Source organism: Watersipora subatra, chromosome 2 (assembly GCF_963576615.1).
Source record: "Watersipora subatra chromosome 2, tzWatSuba1.1, whole genome shotgun sequence".
Lineage (NCBI taxonomy): Eukaryota > Metazoa > Bryozoa > Gymnolaemata > Cheilostomatida > Watersiporidae > Watersipora > Watersipora subatra.
The window spans coordinates 46,122,147-46,142,729 of NC_088709.1; the positions used below are offsets into that span (position 1 = coordinate 46,122,147).

The 20,583-nt window shown below is 35.9% G+C and overlaps 2 protein-coding genes across 3 annotated transcripts; one reads left to right on the forward strand and one right to left on the reverse strand.

Annotated features, from left to right (window-relative positions):
* The first annotated feature begins 1,827 nt into the window (after positions 1-1,827).
* Positions 1,828-2,556, forward strand: LOC137388248 (uncharacterized). The gene has a single exon (XM_068074747.1). The coding sequence runs from the start codon at positions 1,828-1,830 to the stop codon at positions 2,554-2,556; it is 729 nt and encodes a 242-aa protein (XP_067930848.1).
* Positions 2,557-3,214: 658 nt separating this feature from the next.
* LOC137387513 (arylsulfatase J-like) lies at positions 3,215-19,420 on the reverse strand. 2 transcript variants are annotated; one of them, XM_068073957.1, is made up of 11 exons: positions 19,378-19,420; positions 15,004-15,125; positions 13,644-13,916; positions 12,229-12,336; positions 11,154-11,165; positions 10,712-10,840; positions 7,246-7,372; positions 5,917-6,070; positions 4,609-4,748; positions 3,908-4,053; positions 3,215-3,662 (listed from the first exon to the last, which is right to left on the reverse strand). In XM_068073957.1, the coding sequence occupies exons 2-11, from the start codon at positions 15,109-15,111 to the stop codon at positions 3,321-3,323; spliced, it is 1,539 nt and encodes a 512-aa protein (XP_067930058.1). In that variant the 5' UTR covers positions 15,112-15,125; positions 19,378-19,420; the 3' UTR covers positions 3,215-3,320. The 2 variants fall into 2 exon arrangements, with proteins under 2 accessions (XP_067930058.1, XP_067930057.1); XM_068073956.1 differs by lacking the exon at positions 11,154-11,165 and having other exon boundaries at positions 19,378-19,417.
* Between the last annotated feature and the right edge of the window lie 1,163 nt (positions 19,421-20,583).

Sequence of the window (20,583 nt, forward strand, 5' to 3'; positions counted from 1 at the left end):
GAAACTGTCAAGTGCAGAAGTAAGTTGGCTTTCATTAGCATTGTTTTATAAATTTACTGAAAATTCTAGCGGATTTAACATGCAATGAATGAACGATGTTTACTTAAATTCTCTTTTATAATATAAATAAACATCTTTTAGCTGGTTTAAGATCGATTTTAGAACAAATCTGTAAACAACTTGAGAGATTTTGCACTTTACAAAACTTATAACCTGAGGACACATGGGCCATTAAAGATGAGGGTATTTGGGCCAGTGGGCTCAACTATCCTACTTCAGTGCAAGCACATAAAAGGTCAGATGGGTCGAGCGGCCCATCTATCCTTTTGTCATAACTCATTCAATGTATACTTTTAGACAAAGCCCTAGTTTAAAAAAAGAAAACAGCAAGAAGCTATACATCAAATGATGTTATGAAAAGTGCTGTAGATAAGGTAATAGATGAAAAGCAGTAAGTTAGGCGTGTAGCCATAGATCATGAAATTTGCCCTTATGCCCAAGTATTCTCAAGTGGTGGCCCATGCATCCTCCATACTGACCCATGCATCCTTTTTCAAGAATAGATGGGCCATTGACTTTACTCCACAATTATTTGAATGCAGTTGGGAGTACAAAAGTAAAACCATGTCCACAGATGCACTCAACCAAGTTCTACAAACATACAAAATTATAAATACAAAACTATGTTAGCTATAAAGAATGTTAGCTATGTTCCGCAATAAAGAATTTTAATATTTTGGTGGCCCAAGTATCCTACTTCTCTCCTTTTACCTTGGTATCGTCTAGGCCCATCATAGGTCCCATATAGCCACCCATATCACGAGTCATATTGCAGGATTTATTAGGTTCTGAACAGTGATAGCATCGCAGTACACCACCATGTGATGGCAAAGTGCAGAGACCAGGGCAAGCTGCCTAGCTGAACCCTGGAGCGATGCTATAGTTAGGCCAAGTTTTGGGACAGCAGGAGACTTGGCCATGAGTGAGTAAACTCAGGCAAGTTGAGCAGATAAAGGACCAAGAGAAACTAGAGCCTGGTTTCCATATGTCAGCGCAATGATCGTGCGCGGCCCAGTGATCGTGTGCAGTGCACTGCTTGGGCCGCGATGCAGTGTTTCCATATCGCGCGTAGGTGCCATGCTTGCATTGGACAGGTTGGATAATTTCCTTACTTTTTCGTAGGAGAGACATATTTCTTCGGAAAAATAGCTCTCCGTTGCGAAATTGCGCTGTAGTATGAAAACCAGGCTTATTCTTTCATACGGGAGACCGATTTCTTCGGAACACCCCCAGCGGCGAATTGTTTTTTCCCCAAACAGGTTTACATACGGCACTAAAATTTTGGCTCCTGATTGGTTTTAGTAATTGAGTTTTAGTAACCAAAACCTACATCATTACATTAGAAATCAATAGTTATAATTAGAAAGGAACACAAAATTTTAAATAACGTAGTAAAACTTATGTTATCATTCAAAAAGTGCTGTTAAAACGGAAGAGGCGCTCACTTAAAACTCATTAATTTAAGCCATTTTGAATAAAATTTTGAAATTTTGTGTACTTCTCTAATTATAACTATTGACTTTTAATGTAATGATGTAGGTTTTGATTACTAAAACTCAATTACTAAAGCCAATCAGGAGCCAAAATTTTACTGCCGTATGTAAACCTGTTTGGGAAAAAATTTTTTGCCCGCCCTGGTGTCCGTGTGAATTGTGGGATAGGTTGAAAGGGTCTAGCGGTGTACTGTGGGATACATCATCGCGCGCATCCATTGCAAGGATTCATTCTGTTGGATCCTTGCAATCAGACCTGTGATGAGAGATCAGTATGTTAGGTGATAGAGCTGCTAGAGAGGCCATTGTTGAGATCAGTATGTTAGGTGATAGAGCTGCTAAAGAGGTCATTGTTGAGATCAGTATGTTAGGTGATAGAGCTGCTAGAGAGGTCATTGTTGAGGTCAGCATGTTAGGTGATAGAACTGCTAGAGAGGTCATTGTTGAGATCAGTATGTTAGGTGATAGAGCTGCTAGAGAGGCCATTGTTGAGATCAGTATGTTAGGTGATAGAGCTGCTAGAGAGGTCATTGTTGAGATCAGTATGTTAGGTGATAGAGCTGCTAGAGAGGTCATTGTTGAGATCAGTATGTTAGGTGATAGAACTGATAGAGAGGTCATTGTTGAGATCAGTATGTTAGGTGATAGAGCTGCTAGAGAGGCCATTGTTGAGATCAGTATGTTAGGTGATAGAGCTGCTAGAGAGGTCATTGTTGAGATCAGTATGTTAGGTGATAGAGCTGCTAGAGAGGTCATTGTTGAGATCAGTATGTTAGGTGATAGAGCTGCTAGAGAGGTCATTGTTGAGATCAGTATGTTAGGTGATAGAGCTGCTAGAGAGGTCATTGTTGAGATCAGTATGTTAGGTGATAGAGCTGCTAGAGAGGTCATTGTTGAGATCAGTATGTTAGGTGATAGAGCTGCTAGAGAGGTCATTGTTGAGATCAGTATGTTAGGTGATAGAGCTGCTAGAGAGGTCATTGTTGACTCGAATGACCCGTAGAATAAATCTAAAGATATACGCCACAAACATGAGCTGGCACAACAATTTTATCAGATTTGGCAGAAATCAGATAAAATTTCTGCCAAAGGTTCCTGTAACACTCTTTCATTAAAAGTACACTTTTAAATAGCATTCTATGCAAACTTTTGGCATGATTGATGAAGTCTTGTTTGAAGCTGCAATTTCACAGATACAATGTAAGTAAATGCTTGGTTTATTTTTCATTACGTGTGGATGCATCGAAGTGTTACATGGTTATTTGTGATGCATCGAAGTGTTACATGGTTATTGGTGATGCATCGAAGTGTTACATGGTTATTGGTGATGCATCGAAGTGTTACATGGTTATTGGTGATGCACCGAAGTGTTACATGGTTATTTGTGATGCATCGAAGTGTTACATGGTTATTTGTGATGCACCCAATACACCATTAGTGACCGCAATATAATGATAAATTTTAGGATATTTTTGGTTTGATGACAAAACAAATTTACTATTTGAAAGTATTCACAGATTGGTGCTGCATAGTGTTTCTGCAAAACATAAAATACTTATATTTGATGTTTATATGTCGCGTCATACTCTAGCAATTGTAGAGGAAGTGTGACAAGTTGTTTTCATTTCTGTGTCATGAGGAATGAAATCAGCAGTGAGCTAAATGGACTTCATGTCAACTTTTATTATCTTTTTAAATACTCAAGTTAACAAATCAATATTTATTTGCTTCTAAATATTCAGTTTTTCTCAATTAATTTTAAACGAATCAGAGAACTGGATGTTTATCTAGCCAGTCTGTCCAGTGCCCGTTGTGCTTGGAGGGATGTGATGCGGGATCTGAAGGTTTGTTCCTAGGAGGCTGGGCAGCGTCAGCAAACGTCATCAGCTTACGATACAGTCTCTCAGCTAATTCAGGCATGAGAGATGCAATATTGTTGTATTCACATGGATCTGATGCTAAGTCAAACAGACAATATTTGTCAGCTGAGGTGCAGGAAGGTAGAGAGGAGTTGCGTTCTCCACAGTGAATGTAAAGTTTTTGATTGGCTCCGATGTAGGAGCGCTCCTCAGGGTACCAACCATTCATTTCATTTTCTGTACAACATATCTGTAATATTGAATAACAAATTTGCAGTTATATAAGAAGCCGCACGTATTATACCCTGCAAAGATATAAACATCAGCTCCAACTGTGTGGATGTTAGCTATAAACTTAATGCTTCAAATTAGCGTATTACTCTGGCCTAGAAAGCTCTTAGAGCTAACGTAGTGATTAGGAGGCCTTCCCTAATAACAAATCTAGTGCAGTATCAAATATTATTTTGATACAGTGGCTATCAGCTTCTTTCTTACCACGAGTTTATAGTCTCCGTATCTGATAGCCCCTGCTCCATCATCATAGTTGTGCATGATTTCATTACGAGCAGAGGAGACGTTGAACTGTATAGATGGCCATTGATCTACTCCATAGTAATCAATATTACTTGGTAGTTTCTCCCCTAAAGCAAAACCTTTAGCTGGTGTTGGTTGTCTCACAGGAGCACAACTTTCGCTATTAAACATTCATAGTTTTCCAGATAAATAGCGATTGTGAAGCGAAGATCTCAAGTTGTTTTACAGGTTAAAATTTGTCAGTAATCTACACGCTGTAGTTTGCTGCCTGCGAAATGACAAACAGACATGACCTTGACCTGACATTTTCAAGCTTATTAGTACATTTCCCAAGTTTTGTTTGCTTGAAAATCAGGCTGCTAAATTAAAGCATGACATGACATTTCCTTGTAAATTATTTCTCTAGCTTTGAGTACTTTATGCTTGATAACTTTTATTTGACTTCAAAAACGATTCCGGAAAATTGTAGAATAAATTGTCAAAACTCTAAGACCAACTTTCCAAATATAATTAAACTCAATTATACAAATATTTTTTAGTTCATTTACCAAAGCATACATTGAACTTCTCACATCATTAGTTGACTGAAATATGCTTTTTTTTGTGATGAAACTTTTTATTTTGAACAAATTTTATACCTTATAAAAAGATGAGACACATACCTATCGCTGACATGATAGTTGGTAGCCAATCAGAGATGTGCATGAGGTGATGGGAAGTAGTACCAGGGTTCTTAAGCAATGGACTGTGTATGAAGGAGGCGGCTCTCACACCCCCTTCCCAATTGGTATATTTACAACCTCTGTAAGTAAATTAACTAAAATGCTAGGTAAATTAACTTCTTTAGACTGAGAGACATGGGTTAGACCCACATCCGACTTTATATAAAAAGAGAAAAGCACCTGAAGGAAATGTGTGTCAAACTCATCTCTCCACTTAATTGGATGCTGACCTTGGATAGTTTTTCAAAGCTATCAAAGTTTCACCTGATTTCTTGCAATGTGAAATTAGGCTAGTCTATTTTTTTTGTTTCAATGCTACACAATATATTCTTCACAAAAGGCCTGTTTTCAGCCTGTTTTTATTTATCTCCCTTCAAAGGCTCATCCTCCTCTCAAGACTATGCTCAAACGTTCAGCTTAACTTATAAACACATTTTTAAATTAGACACCATTAGGCTGAGAAAAAAAACAAAAAAACAACATTTTTGCAATCAAGATTATCACCATTATTCCATTGCGTAAACACAAAATGTGTCAAGCTATTTTGAATACAGTATTTTTTATCTCCATGTGTTTACGTTCAGTACAATTCTTTCGACCACATTCAGAGCATACTAGTCCAAGAAAGGTTTGCTTTGCTGATACTTGGCAGAAGCCTCATTTCTCAGACTGCAGGCAAACCTATACTTACAATTACTTTAACATCTCAATGTTTCAACATACGTAGAATTAAAAATAAGAGGTGAGATTTAAACCTTGTCAAGAGTAAAAATAATGAAATGACAATTTTTTTGAAATGGGTCAAAGTTTTGAAGCTAATGAAAGACTATCCGAATAAAGCGTAAAAATATTGAATTTCATCACATAGTCTACTGTATATTAGATTATAATTATTGCATATTTATCTTATTTATTAAGGTGTATTTTATCTACCTGCATACTGTCTGTCTCTTCTGCATAAGAAGAGTAAGCTCTGGTTTAGGTTATATTTAAAAAAATTAAGGTTTTATAAGTGGAGCTCTCTTAAATAATTCATTTGGTCTATTGTTAATATTTTGGCTGTTGAATGACTAATTTTAAGTTCCTATAAGAATATTTGATATAACATGCAATGGTTTTAATGTGTGAAGCAAATACCAAAATGAATTAAACATATATGTACAGTAAAAATCAAAATGCATGATTTTAGTTTCACTTACTGCACTACTAGCTTTAGTAAAAATAAACTTCAATTTTATAGCTTTGTACCTCAATGGCCAATTAGAAGCATAGTTTCCATCAAAGCCATCAGCTGGACCACCATTATCAGTAGAAAATATGAGAATTGTGTTCTCATACATTCCACTCTTCTTTAGAGCTGCAGTCAGGTTTCCTATGGAGTCGTCTAACACTGAGAGCATAGCTGCAGCCAACATGGCAGATGATGAAAAAAACATAACAAATTTTTTCTGCCGAAATAAAACCGAAAACTAAATAATATTTTTAACAATGTATTTGAACAAAAGATTTTATTGCAGTTCAATACACTTGAAATCATTAGCTGACCCAAAAGATGTAATTCTAACCTCTGATAAGCTCAGAGTTTTACTATGTTTGGATAATTTTGAAACCAGCATTAGAAGATCATACAAGTCTGTCAGAAGATGTCTTAAGATTATAAATGATGAAAGCTATAATGAGCATTTGTAGCATGCAAGTATCATTTCAGTATCGGTGCTTTCACACCTTGGCCCACATGTCAACAATGACACTTGAGTACTTTGACAACATGCCAGTTTTGCTATTTGTGACAATCTGATATCATATCGACATTGACAGCTACAGCATTTCAATAAAATGTCAACGTTGACACTTGAGCACTTTGACAACATGTCAATTTTGACGTTTGAAGCACTTTGACACCATGTCAGTATTAACATAATTTCAGTATTGACACTTGCAACATTTTGGTATCATTTCAACATTGCTCATATGACAACTTAAGCCTTATTCCCATATCGATTGCGAGACTCCGGCGGTAACTTGTGCAACAAAACATTTGCGACGGTTGGCTCGTCGGCATATGTTCACATATAAGCTGCATCGCTAAACATAATCGCGTAATCAAATAAAATGTTTGCTCGCCATGCCGTTTCTATAATGGTGACCTTCACCCGTACAGTGCATTTCGGAAAAGTTTTTCCTGCGGCCTTTTGCAAAATTTGAACAGGGCTAAACTATTGCGATGCCGCCGGCAACTACCGGCGGTCCTCGGCGGTACCCGGCGCGTGGGTTCTCATTTCACCGCTAATAGCCTGCGGTGCTGTCGCCGGTGCTTTGCGACGTATATGGGAACCAGGCTTAACGTTTCAGTTAGTGAACTCTATGTGTGGCATTCTCAACTATATAAAGCCATTACAACCTTGGATCTCTTATCAAAGAAACAACAGTAAAGTGTTGCTAGGTTTCATAAGATGTTGGCCAATGGCGTTGCTTGTCTTAAAACAGTAAGCTGATAGTTATGTACCCAGTGACTTTATCATATTTTTAGAACTGACCAAACCGTTGTGATGAAAGCATGCCTGCGTATCTACTGACCTGCGTATCGACGTCTCCCATCATGTTTGATGAACTTAAACCTGTCGAGGTACTCTTGAGGAGCCTTTAAGGGTTGAGGGGGAATCCCAGCATGCACAGCTTGATGTGGCAGATACAAGAAGAAGGGCTACATAGTACATACAAACAAAAGCACACACTTCATATTTTATCACTATATCCCAAATATCAGTATTAATGCTACAAACAACATAACAATCTTTTGACAGTGGATCCAACAGTGTATATTAAAGGTTACACAGACAACCAATTGTATTGCAACATTAAGGTTTGACAGCGAATCATAACTCAGCATTTGAACATCCTTACTATAGCTTTTATTTGGAGGAAGTCCAGGGGACTCTACCCATTGTTTCATGTTCATCTATCTATATATATATTTCTCAAAGTCCGTATATCTGTCTGTTGGAAATCCGGCTATAGCTATTATTAGAACAGCTGAGCTGGACAACAATGCAGACAACAATGCAGAATGGTAAGTTATGGCTTACCGTCATTGGAAGCCTAACCTTATTAACTACATGGAGCTTAGTGCAGTTTTCCATTGGCAATATGCCAGGCCACTAGCTTGAGAAGCACAGTCGTTTGACAAAGATTTAAAATCTTTACAGTTGTTTTTATTTCTCTCTTAGTTTATTTCAATTACACCACACACTTCTCTCATGATATGTGCTTTGAAAGTTATAATTGCAAATGTGATTATATGTTAAATATACATCAATTTTCTGTCCAAAGACTCTTCTATTACACGGGCAACGCCGGGTGGCACAGCTAGTCTTTAATATTTCTCTGCTTGTTGAAACACCAGAATTATTAAAGATTAGCATATTTAGTGTGAATTTTGTACTCCGCGCAATATTTACTATAATTATGTGTCTGCTAAAATATTGCTATGAATATTTAAGTAAATGCTGTCTAACCATTAATTACTGGTGTATAAGATGCAATGTACAGTTTTACTCATTGTTAGTATTAAGCTTTATTGACTACATTATATTATAACATAACGCTAATTTGTATTTCGGCACATTACATGTATATTATGTTGTATTACATTTTATCATATTTCATTATTCTATATTATAGCCATATTATAATTTTTCGTATAATATTATACTGTATTACGCTGTATAATATTATCTTATAACATATTACAGTAATCGTTGAATAATTTATCTTGTTACTGTTTCATTATATATTATTATGATACTTTAAATGATATTATGTTGCTGCATATTATCCTATAATATTGTAATATATTTTTTACGTCATTATATATTATTATAGCACATTAAATTGCATTACATTGTTTGTATTTTATTATAATGCAATGCAGTATATTTGCTATATTATGACATAGGGAGGAAAACAAGTTGCGTAGTAATTAATTAGCCAAATACTCACTGCATGTCTATGGTCTTGTAAGCAGTGATAATTTAGTAATTGATTATCATGACAGTTATAACTACTACTAGAAATTCCCCTGTCATACAGTCCATGACCAAAGTGATATTGGAAAAAAAGGGTACTGCTGGTTGAGAAATGCAATATTAGCAGTCAAATGACACTGCAGTGCAATAGGATAACTGCAATAGTAGCTGCAATGCACTGGGTGTGGGTGTTATTATATACAACAAACAGCAATAATGAAAGAAAAGATTATATGTTTATATCTCTCCCCCTGCAATAGGAGAAATGCAATATCAGAAGTAAAATGTCAAGCTGCTGTGTAATATACACAGTTTGAAAGTTGGTTGTGTTGAATGCAGAATGGTTTTGACAGCGATCTGCAACTAAAGTGAAAAAATGGGTCATGATCACAGAAACCATGGTTAAGTTGGGTCTGTGAGATTTGGAGTTATCTACACTAGCAGAAGGAAAAAAATTCTCAGTTATTTCGCAAAAAAAATTTGGTTCCAGCTTAATTACAGCAGATTTTATGGTCAATGCATGTTTCCCATTAGTGCGAAAACATAGTTTTAAAAAAACTGGTGTTAAAGTTTGAGAAATGAAAACCAATGCACAATTTTGTTTACATTTCAAAACGTCATAGCAATCAATATCAAGAAGTTGTGATATTTATCTAGATTTTTGTATTTATATGCAATAAATTATGCTGAATTTAAAAATCTAAACAGATTTTAGTTGGTTGACTTAGAAATAGATGTATATCTATAAGAAAGTGTAGGCCTATTACTTAATTTTGCAGATATTAAAAACGGCTTGGCAGTACGGCGATATTGGGCACAGCCATAGCATCATCAACCAAATCTTTGGAAAAATAATAACAGTAACATATTGCCCAACATCGATCACTATATTCTTCAATTTTGTAAATTTGAATGCTTATTCTTATAATTAAACCTTATAAAATCGAATAATTATTCTTATAATTAAATATTGTAATAATCTTATAAGAATTGTTAAAAAAATATCATCGTCATTTCCTTTACTTTCACTGCTTTGGACATCAGTTGGAATACCAAAGTACTCATTATAAGTGTCCAAAATGTCAGTTACTTTGAAATCGGCAAAAAAGAAACAATTACTTTTCAGTACTTCTACGTTAATTACAGAAACCTTCAGCAATTGGACAATGCTATAGACTGGTGAAATGTGCATGTTTTTCTCATAAGATGCACACGACTTAATAGTTCTACTCTCTGTCGCACGGCCTTATCGGCGATTCGTTGGCCGGTCTTAATTTTGATTAAAGAAGGCTTGTCAAAGTTTTAATAGCGATTTTAGGCCAAATTAATCTGTCTATTTATGTATAATCCGATCAGATGGGTAAGGTTTAGGAAATTGTCTACAAATTTCAAAGACTTGGTAACATATTTAATTAGGTTTATATGTGTTTTGTATCATTATTATACGTAAACGACTTCATTGAAAAATGGTTAAATTTGTTGATGAGATTTCGGTACAAGGGTTTGCGATGGTGTTGATGAATAATTTTCGGGAGTTGTGTGCACATATGCATTTATCTTAAAGCTCCCAAACAATTGTTTCGCTCGTGTTTGGTCGTGGGATTATGACTCACCTTAGACAGGTTATGACTCTTGATTGGATCAACAGCTCTGTTCCCAAATAACTCAGTACCATAACTACCATTATGACTCACCTTAGACTGGTTATGACTCATAATCAGATCAACAGCTCTGTTCCCAAATAACTCAGTACCATAACTACCATTATGACTCACCTTAGACTGGTTATGACTCATGATCAGATCAACAGCTCTGTTCTCAAATAACTCAGTACCATAACTACCATTATGACTCGCCTTAGACTAATTATGACTCATAATCATATCAACAGCTCTGTTCTCAAATAACTCAGTACCATAACTACCATTATGACTCGCCTTAGACTAATTATGACTCATGATCAGATCAACAGCTCTGTCCCCAAATAACTCAGTACCATAACTACCATTATGACTCACCTTAGACTGGTTATGACTCATAATCAGATCAACAGCTCTGTCCCCAAATAACTCAGTACCATAACTACCATTATATTCTCTAGCCACTGTCATGTTCTCCCAGAAATCCAGTCCTGCACCACGTTTCCCCTTCCGTACAAATCAAATAATGAATTAGGCTAGATGATATGAACAAATGTTAATCTTCTCCATGCACATGTAACAAGTCAATGTTAAACACTATCGTACCGAGACTGTTTCATGTTATAAGTTTTGAAATATTTACAGTTGTAAGCTCAGGCTACAAGAGTTAAAATACCATGCTAGCTCATATTTTTGAACCTTAAATAGGCCGAAAATAGAAGTCCCATTTAGTATAGATTATTTATATTTTCTTAATTTGAATTAACCAATCAAACGAGGGTTAAGTTAAAGGAGGAATTCTATGTTCAATTTTACCTACAACTCCAAATACCTCTTATCAACTTGTTTTCAAGTTAACGGTGAGCATGTAACTCTGCTAGTTTTTAGTCCAGATTTTAGTCTCAGTATTGATTCTTTATTCATTATTATTTGTAGGTTTTCAAAGTTTTTGAAGTTGTCTGACATTGGTGATTTGGAGTCATCTTCTCTTACATCTTTCGCTATATTTCTAGGCCCCTCTTGGACCAGGTCTAACTGATCTTCTTTCAATTTTCTCTTAGATTTTTTTATTTGGCTTCATTTATTATGTTCTTACATGTATATGACTCAAACCATCAATTTTTTGCAGCTTTTTACAGTGTGTCATCGCTGTTATTTCTGTAACTATAGACTGATTCGTCACAAGTCGGCATTTCTGTCACGTGATAATAACTTTTGGTAGTGAATTTTATACAAAAATAATCATAACTCAAAAACTATTACTAGTAAAATCATTCTCTTTAATACTCATACATATTCTCTCATTTAGATTCTAAACAACACCATGTTGCATAATCCAACCATGTTGCATAATCCAACAATGTTGCATAATCCAACCATGTTGCATAATCCAACCATGTTGCATAATCCAACAATGTTGCATAATCCAACCATGTTGCATAATCCAACCATGTTGCATAATCCAACCATGTTGCATAATCCAACCATGTTGCATAATCCAACCATGTTACATAATCCATCCATGTTGCATAATCCATCCATGTTGCATAATCCAACCATGTTGCATAATCCATCCATGTTGCATAATCCAACCATGTTGCATAATCCAACCAGTTTTATAAAAAATCACTTCTTGTAAGTTTTGTCTCCAGACCGTCATTCATTCTGTACGTTTACTTCCCAATGCGTGTAAAAACTTCCAAGTTCATTTACACCATGTCTCCTTCAATATTGAAAGCTGTTAGAGGAATATTGTTTGCTAGGAACTAACACTACTATTTCTTAGTGCATTGTTTAAAAGTTTGGTAAACAAACCACATACATACATGTAAATATCAATAATGATACTATTGTTTCTAAAAACATTGAAAACTTTAGAAATATAAATAACAAACCCCATTTTCATGTGAGAAGTAGTCTGTTCTTCCACTCCAAAATCCAAGATGGCTGTCAAATCCCCGGTGCGTAGGAGTATATTCTTGAGTAAAAAAACCCAGGTGCCACTGCAACATGAAGCTAATTATTGTAAATTGCTTGTTCGAAAATCTTACAATATTAGTATCAACATACGATAATTATTTTTATGAGTATTGTTCAAAAATTAAATGAAAGTTTAAATTCTGTTACTGCATCTAAAAACATTCCTTTCCGTACATATGACAAAATTTTTCGTGAAGATATATGTTGAATATAAAAAGGAGAATGCTGCCTAGTAGTAAAAGTTTGCCTTTTATAAACTTGTAGAACTGTGGATTATCTTAAAATGTTCTTGCTTATTCAGTAATTCAGCCATTATCTTCTTAAAAAAATATTAAGCAAGCATTAGCTCTTTCTACATCATACAAAGATGAGGAAGTAGCCTATTCATTAAAACGCCACTAGCTATCAGCTATTAAAGAACTCATGTATCTATTTACTGTCAATCCTTGACATTGGTTAGAGCAATTGTTCCTTCATGCCACAGACTAAACACCGACAATGACTTCTTCACCAATATTTATAAAATATAAATGTTTATTAATCTATAAATATATTTATAAATATTACACAATTTAAAAAATATAAATACGTAATTAATTACACATGGCATTAAAATCAAATGTGAGACACTAACTTGTTTGTATAAATTAAATTAATAAGGTACTGACCAATAGAAGGAGGTTTGTATTGTTCTTTTATCTCATAGACATGTTGTAGAGTAGGTTGTGTAAATTAGAAAGTAGAGGTCGTGGTAGTGATACACAGGGGTAGAGGTAGTGGTTGGGATACACTGAGGCAGAGGTGGTGGTTAAGATATGTGCGTAACTTACTTTAACTGAGGTTAGGTGAAGTTTAAACAAACTTACCGTTACTTACACACAGGTAATCTATTAATTTGACAATATTTTGTACATTATATTCTTGATATTTGATACAGTATAACTTTTCAAGTAGAAAACAGCTATTCTTCAAGATACTTTGTGTATCATATTTTGGAAATTACTTTTAAGTGTTGAGTAAAATATGTGCTCAGATTTGACACATGATGTTGAAAATTTGTTAAATAAGGAACTTTGACTAGAGGTTTGATTGCGTACATATGTTAAGCAATGATAATAATGCATAGGCAACTGATCAGACTAGAGTATATAAATGCGTTGCTCCAAAAGATTTGATCAGTAGACATTTATTTTGATGAAGAGATCAATAGAATAATCAATCAGTCTGCGGGTAGGGCAAGGGGCCTATTAAAGAGCTTTAACGATAGAGAACAGCACACAACATAGATAAACAGATGCATGCTACAATAGAGGAAAGTTTAAAGTCTGACCTTGCCTATCATGTGAGTAACATAGCCAAATTTCTTCAAATACTGTGGTAAGAGGGTCTCATTCAATGCTAGCCCAAAAGGGCAAGGGGGTGCAACGACACCATGCTGTAACCCCAGTTGCATAGGATGCCTTCCAGTAAGCAGGGCAGCTCTTGATGGTGTACATATCATAGCTGTGTAGTAGTTATCTAGTATGATTCCTTCATGAGCTAGTTTATCTATATGAGGGGTGGGTATCTGGTCTCCCCCATGAAACCCAGCATCTGTATAGCCCTAAAAGACAGCCTTTATCAATACAGCTTTGTTTCACTGTCTTCACTCTTATGCAGGGTTTAAGACTCGACAAAGCGGACTCAAATACATTAAGTGCCAAAAATCATTTCAAACCCAAAATAAACACTATAGAGACATAGCTTTTTGAGCAGCCTAATCTGTCTAGCTGAAGACATGCTATTCTATTACCTTATACGCTCACTTTTGCTTAAGGTACACTGTACTTAACACTGCTAGGTCGGTAGATGAATAGAATAACACAGTATTTTTAAACAGGGCCAGCTAAACTTAAGTGACTTTCTGATCAAGAGTATAATTAAAGCTTTGAGTGCAGTCTAAACAAACTAACTTTGCATTAAATACTGTAGGTCTGAACTAACATGCACAACAGAAACATTCAAACTGTCCCGACAAACTTTTAGCTAAAGGTTTTTGGTAGTTAAAAAAGAACATTGTATATTGCGTAACTATTTCATTTTCTCTCATAAAAGTTTTCTTAAAACTATGCTATAAAACATAAAGAACTTAAATTTGGGTTTTCTATTGTGCGGAGCTATATACAGTATCTTCATTTTGTGTGCAATGCAATTTAAATATAAATCTGATATAATATAAACCTAATATCTAATGTAAGTATACTGTACCTAATATCTAATATAAGTAAGTATACCATACCTAGTATCTATTGTAAGTATACTATAACTAATATCTATTGTAAGTACACGGTATTAAATACTGAAGATAGTATGTTTTTACTTCACAGTTCATGCCAGATAATATTTATATATTTAGTTGACTTACATCCATAACAGAGTACCATCTACATCTAGTTATTAATCTGTTTATTTAGGCAGATTTCATTGTTGTTGTTGGAGACATATTGAGGTATTAAGCTTGTATAGACTACTAAACCAATGCAGCTCCTTAGTGAACAGTGATAACAACCTATTAAAGCGGAATATATTGTAGGCCTTTCTTTAACAATTTATCGCTCTCTCTTTCTCCTTCGTCTCCCTTTCTTCCTTTGTTGTAGCTCATTGTTTTAACTCATTCTCTGAATCATACGTAAATATTACATTTCACTTACCAAGTCATCTGCTAGCACTATGATAATGTTAGGCTTGTGACTCCCTCCCTCCACGTATGTGGCCACCATGAAGATCCACATAATTTGGTACATGATAGTCAAAAGCATTCTTGTGCAAACCACTAAAACATTATAAAGCTTTTAATAGCATAAAATTTATTTCAAGTTGACTTATTATAAATACTGCTAGAGCTCTATGCTAAGGTTTAGCAGTAACTTACCTACTTATTATAAATACTGCTAGAGCTCTATGCTAAGGTTTAGCAGTAATTTGCCCACTTATTTTGCTGGTATCATATCATATTATATATCATATTATATATTATATTATATATCATATTATATATTATATATCATATTATGTATAATATGATATATATTATATATCATACTGCATATTATATTATATATAATATTATATATCATACTATATATCATATTATATAACATACTAAATATCATATTATACGTATGTTAATTATTGATTGGCCCAGTGTTGTTTATGGCATTTTCCGAGCTTGCCTGGCAAAGCACAGAAATGAACACCCTCTTTTTAGCGCATTCTTATTCCACACTAATCATCTAGAAACAGAACAGCTAACAGGCGGGTTATTAGAGTTTCAAGGCTCGCACAGTACTGCCTTGTTTTATTTAAAAAAAACGTAACTTCTGAGCAAACTGACCACATATAGATCATTGAGACAACTTTGAAGAGACGCACATATATTCTGATAGCAAACTCCAGCTAGAATCAAGTACAGGGTTGAGTTTTGGGCTTTGTACTTTTGTATGGGCAATTAGTTTCTCACAGCCTTGATAGAGCTGCAGCTTAACTCAAGAACAGGCTAGCTGGTATATGACTTCTCTGTGGGCTGGTTTACACAGCTCAAGTCCCAACATTGTGCAAGATACATAGAAGTGAGTCACTAGAGCTCTTTTATGCACCTTCTACTCATAGGGGCACGTGATAGGATACATATGACTCAGAGGGGCACGTGATAGGATACATGTGACTCATAGGGGCACATGATAGGATACATGTGACTCATAGGAGCATATGATAGGATACATGTGACTCATAGGGGCACATGATAGGATACATGTGACTTATAGGGGCACATGATAGGATACATGTGACTCATAGGGTCACGTGATAGGATACATGCGACTCAGAGGGGCACATGATAGGATACATGTGACTCATAGGGGCACATGATAGAATACATTTGACTCATAGGAGCATATGATAGGATACATGTGACTCATAGGGGCAAGTGATAGGATACATGTGACTCATAGGGGCACGTAATAGGATACATGTGACTCATAGGGGCACATGATCTCTCTCTCTCTCTCTATGCAATCCCTCTCTTTAGAGTAAGATGTCTGCTTGCTTTATTGATGTGTTAGGTGTGTTTTAAGATGGCTCCGTAGTCCGATCATTGCTCTGCATTGACGATTGCAATGTGGACATTGGTAGTCATCATTCATCAAAGTATCAGATGAGCTACGCTGCACTTTTCGTGCTGCTTTGAGCTCCTCTCTGTGACGCATTTTTTCATTTTCAAGTATCTTCACCCCTTTATGAGTTAGAGTTCTCCATCCAGTTCTTCTCGTGGCATTCCATTCCCAGGTTTCACATCTGATGTGACAACGCTTCAAGCTATCTTTGAGACAGTCTTTATAGCGCTTTCTCTGTCCCCCCTGTGACCTCTTCCCATTTTCTAGTTCGGCATACAGAATCTGTTTTGGTAGTCTGTAGTTTGGCATTCTAACCAAGTGTCCAGCCCAACGAAGTCTGTTCTTAACGATCATACTTTCGAGGCTGGACATCTTAGCTTGTTGATACACACTATTGTTAGTGCGTTTGTCAGACCATTGGATCATTAGCAGTTCTCTCATTTTCCTCATGTGATAGTTCGCCAGAACCTTGACGTCAGTGCTGTAAGTAGCCCACGTTTCTGAGGCATACAGTAGTGTGGGGACAATTACTGCCTTGTACACTTTTAGCTTGGTGTTGACTTGCAAGACTGGATTTTCAAACACTCTTTGTCTCAGTTTGCTGTATGCTATGCTAGCTCCCTGCAGTCTTCTCTCTATCTCCTTCCCTAGGTCGGCTTTGGAGGAGAGATTACTACCTAGGTATACAAAGTCATCTACAGGGCAAAGTGGTTCGCCTCCGGCAACTATGCGTGGAGTGACTATGTTTTTTCCAGGTTTCGGTTGGTACAAAACTTGAGTTTTCTTTGCATTCAGCTTGAGTCCAAGAGCCCTGTAAGCATTTTCAAAAGCTGTCATGACTTCTTGAAGATGTTCTTCTGTATGAGCCACGAGAGCATTGTCATCAGCATATTGGAGCTCAAGAACACTTTGTTTCGAAGTTAGAGTTTTAGCCCGAAGTCTCTGCAGGTTGAACAGATTGCCTATTCGGTAGTTCAATGTGATACCTTCAGAGAGTTCTTGTTTCACAAGTTGTAGTACAGCATATAAGTAGATAGAAAACAGCGTTGGCGCAATCACGCAGCCTTGTTTCACCCCAGTTTTTACTCCAAAAGGATCCGTTTGTTGGCCATCCACCAAAACTGATGCGTTCATCTCATCATGCAGAAGCTGCACAATAGCCACAAATTTGGGAGGGCAGCCGATTTTCTCAAGTACTTTGTAGAGAGATTGTCTGTCAACAGTGTCGAAAGCCTTGGTAAGGTCTATGAAGGCCATGTAAAGGTCCTTGTTCTGTTCTCGGCATTTTTCCTGAATCTGTCTAGCAGCAAATATCATATCTACTGTACCCCTGCCAGGCCTAAAACCACACTGCGTCTCTGGAAGAATTTTTTCCGCAACACTGGAGAGTCTATAGGACAGAATTCTAGCTAGAATCTTCCCCGTTATTGACAAGAGGGATATCCCCCTGTAGTTCCCACACATCGTCCTATCTCCTTTTTTGAAGATGGTAACAATCAGTGCATCACGTAATTCATCAGGTATTTTCTCAGTTGTCCACACAAGTGTAAAAAGGCAGTGCAGTTTCTTGGTAAGTTTAGTTCCACCATGCTTGAAAACTTCTGCAGGTAGGATAGGGCACATGATAGGATACATGTGACTCATAGGAGCATATGATAGGATACATGTGACTCATAGGGGCAAGTGATAGGATACATGTGACTCATAGGGGCACGTAATAGAATAAATGTGACTCATAGGGGCACATAATAGGATACACGTGAAAAGTTCAAATTATTAGAGTTTTAAAAGGGAAATTAGCTTTTACTCTGATTGACTTACACGAAAACAGAGCCCAATATGGCACAATAACAATGGATGGATGCATGCGGGATGATGCATCAACAATAGTCATGGCATGAGAACTTTATAAATTTTCATAAATTTTTATAATTTTATCATCTTTTAAATGATTTTTTTTAGAAATCTTTTATAAATATATAATCTTAATGATTTTAAACTACAAAATTGAATACAGATGGTGTAGACTAAAAGTGTGTTAGTAAATTCATGCGCCGGTCATCAATAGAGTAATCACTATTATTTATATATTGTTGCAAGAGTCTAATAGAGGACAACTCTATGTATATGGCAGAGCTTAGGACTGAATGATTGCTGATAACCTACTCCATTCTAAAATAAACATTCCTTTAGCACTGTGCTATGCCGTCTCATCTAGGGGACACAAAAAGTCTGAAAGCTCTCTAAATTTTGATGGCATTAGCCATGCAAATGATTACTGTTAAACATTGCGTGAAGGTTTTGGGAGACTAGTGTTTTATGTGATGTGGTGAGATCCAGCTCTAGTATTGACATCGTAAAACATTATTGTGAGTAGTTTTTTAACAGTCAGGGCAATGTATATATTACTATAAATCTACTAGTAGTACCTCCTATTATGCATGTACTAGGAACACCTCCTGCTATGCATGGACTAGTAACACCTCCTACTATACATGTACTAGTAACACCTCCTACTATGCATGGACTAGTAACACCTCCTACTATACATGTACTAGAAACACCTTCTACTATGCATGGACCAGTAACACCTCCTACTATACATGTACTAGTACCACCTCCTACTATACATGTACTAGAAACGCCTCCTACTATACATGTACTAGGAACACCTCCTACTATACATGTACTAGGAACACCTCCTACTATACATTTACTAGGAACACCTCCTACCATACATTTACTAGGAACACCTCCTATTTACATGTACTAATACCACCTCCTACTATACGTGTACTAAGAACACCTCCTACTATACATGTACCAGAAACACCTCCTACTATGCATGTACTAGTAACACCTCCTACTATGTTTGTACTAGTACCAACTCCTACTATGCAAGTACTAACTCACCCACTCATGCTCCAATACCAAATGACACTATTCCTATCTATAATCTAGCATAACAATAGCTGTTCCGCTTGTGAACATGACCTTAAGACTGTGGTGCTATGTCAATAATCTAGCTTTAGAGTTTGTGTTATTGTGATTGATGTTTGTATTGATAATGATAAACAAAGCCTGTGAGACCTAATGTATGAGTTATAAAACTGTATGATATTATTTAAGGGAATAAGCAAGCAAAGAGCTAAGAATATGTATAAGTACTTTTCAGGTCTTATCTAGATTGAATATATTGTAACTGCTCTCTAATTTAGTAATGTTTTAATGATGAGAATATTACATTATTGAAAGTATTGATAACACAGCAGTAAAACTATATCACTTGTGACTACACAGTAGCAAGATTATATCACTTGTGACTACACAGTAGCAAGATTATATCACTTGTGACTACACAGTAGCAAGATTATATCACTTGTGACTACACAGTAGCAAGACTATATCACTTGTGACTACACAGTAGCAAGATTATATCACTTGTGACTACACAGTAGCAAGACTATATCACTTGTGACTAAAAAGTAGCAAGACTATATCACTTGTGACTACACAGTAGCAAGACTACCACTTGTGATCACACAGTAGCATGACTATATCACTTGTAATCACGCATTAGCTAGACTATATCACTTGTGACTACACAGTAACAAGACTATATCACTTGGTTATACACCGTAGCATGACTACCACTTGTGACTATTTATGTTCAATATTATAAAACAAAAAACTGCTCAAGCATTGACTTACAAAATTTTTGATTTGAACAATTTGTTAACGATGATTTTGTCACAGCCAGCCTAGAGACCTACATGTACATAGGTTATGGTACAATAACACTTTTTCATTATACCACAAAAACTTTCGCAATAAAATAATAACACCTAGGCCTCAGTCTAAGGAACTTAAAAGTGCTGTAAAACCTCTCCCCATCCCATCTCATAAGGATTTAATCATTCAATTAAATACAACTCTATAGACAACCTTTTCCTCAACCACAGTTTTATGGCCCACACAATGTTAGTCGTTATTCCGTTGAATTGTCATGGATACTTACTACCTTCTGTCAGTATCATGGCTCCTTTCAGTCAGAGGATGGAAATTAAAAAACACCCTAGAGAAATTGCAGACAGTATTTACAATTCAGCTACAGCATAC

Excerpts from the sequence above, each read along its gene's own strand:
- LOC137388248 (XM_068074747.1), top strand. The coding sequence starts at position 1,828 with ATGTTAGGTGATAGAGCTGCTAGAGAGGCCATTGTTGAGATCAGTATG.
- LOC137387513 (XM_068073957.1), bottom strand. The coding sequence starts at position 15,111 with ATGCTTTTGACTATCATGTACCAAATTATGTGGATCTTCATGGTGGCC. Across the intron at positions 4,749-5,916 it reads GCTTCTAATTGGCCATTGAG|AGGTTGTAAATATACCAATT; the intron begins GTACAAAGCTAT and ends ATTTACTTACAG. Across the intron at positions 4,054-4,608 it reads AACTATCATGTCAGCGATAG|GGGAGAAACTACCAAGTAAT; the intron begins GTATGTGTCTCA and ends GTTTTGCTTTAG.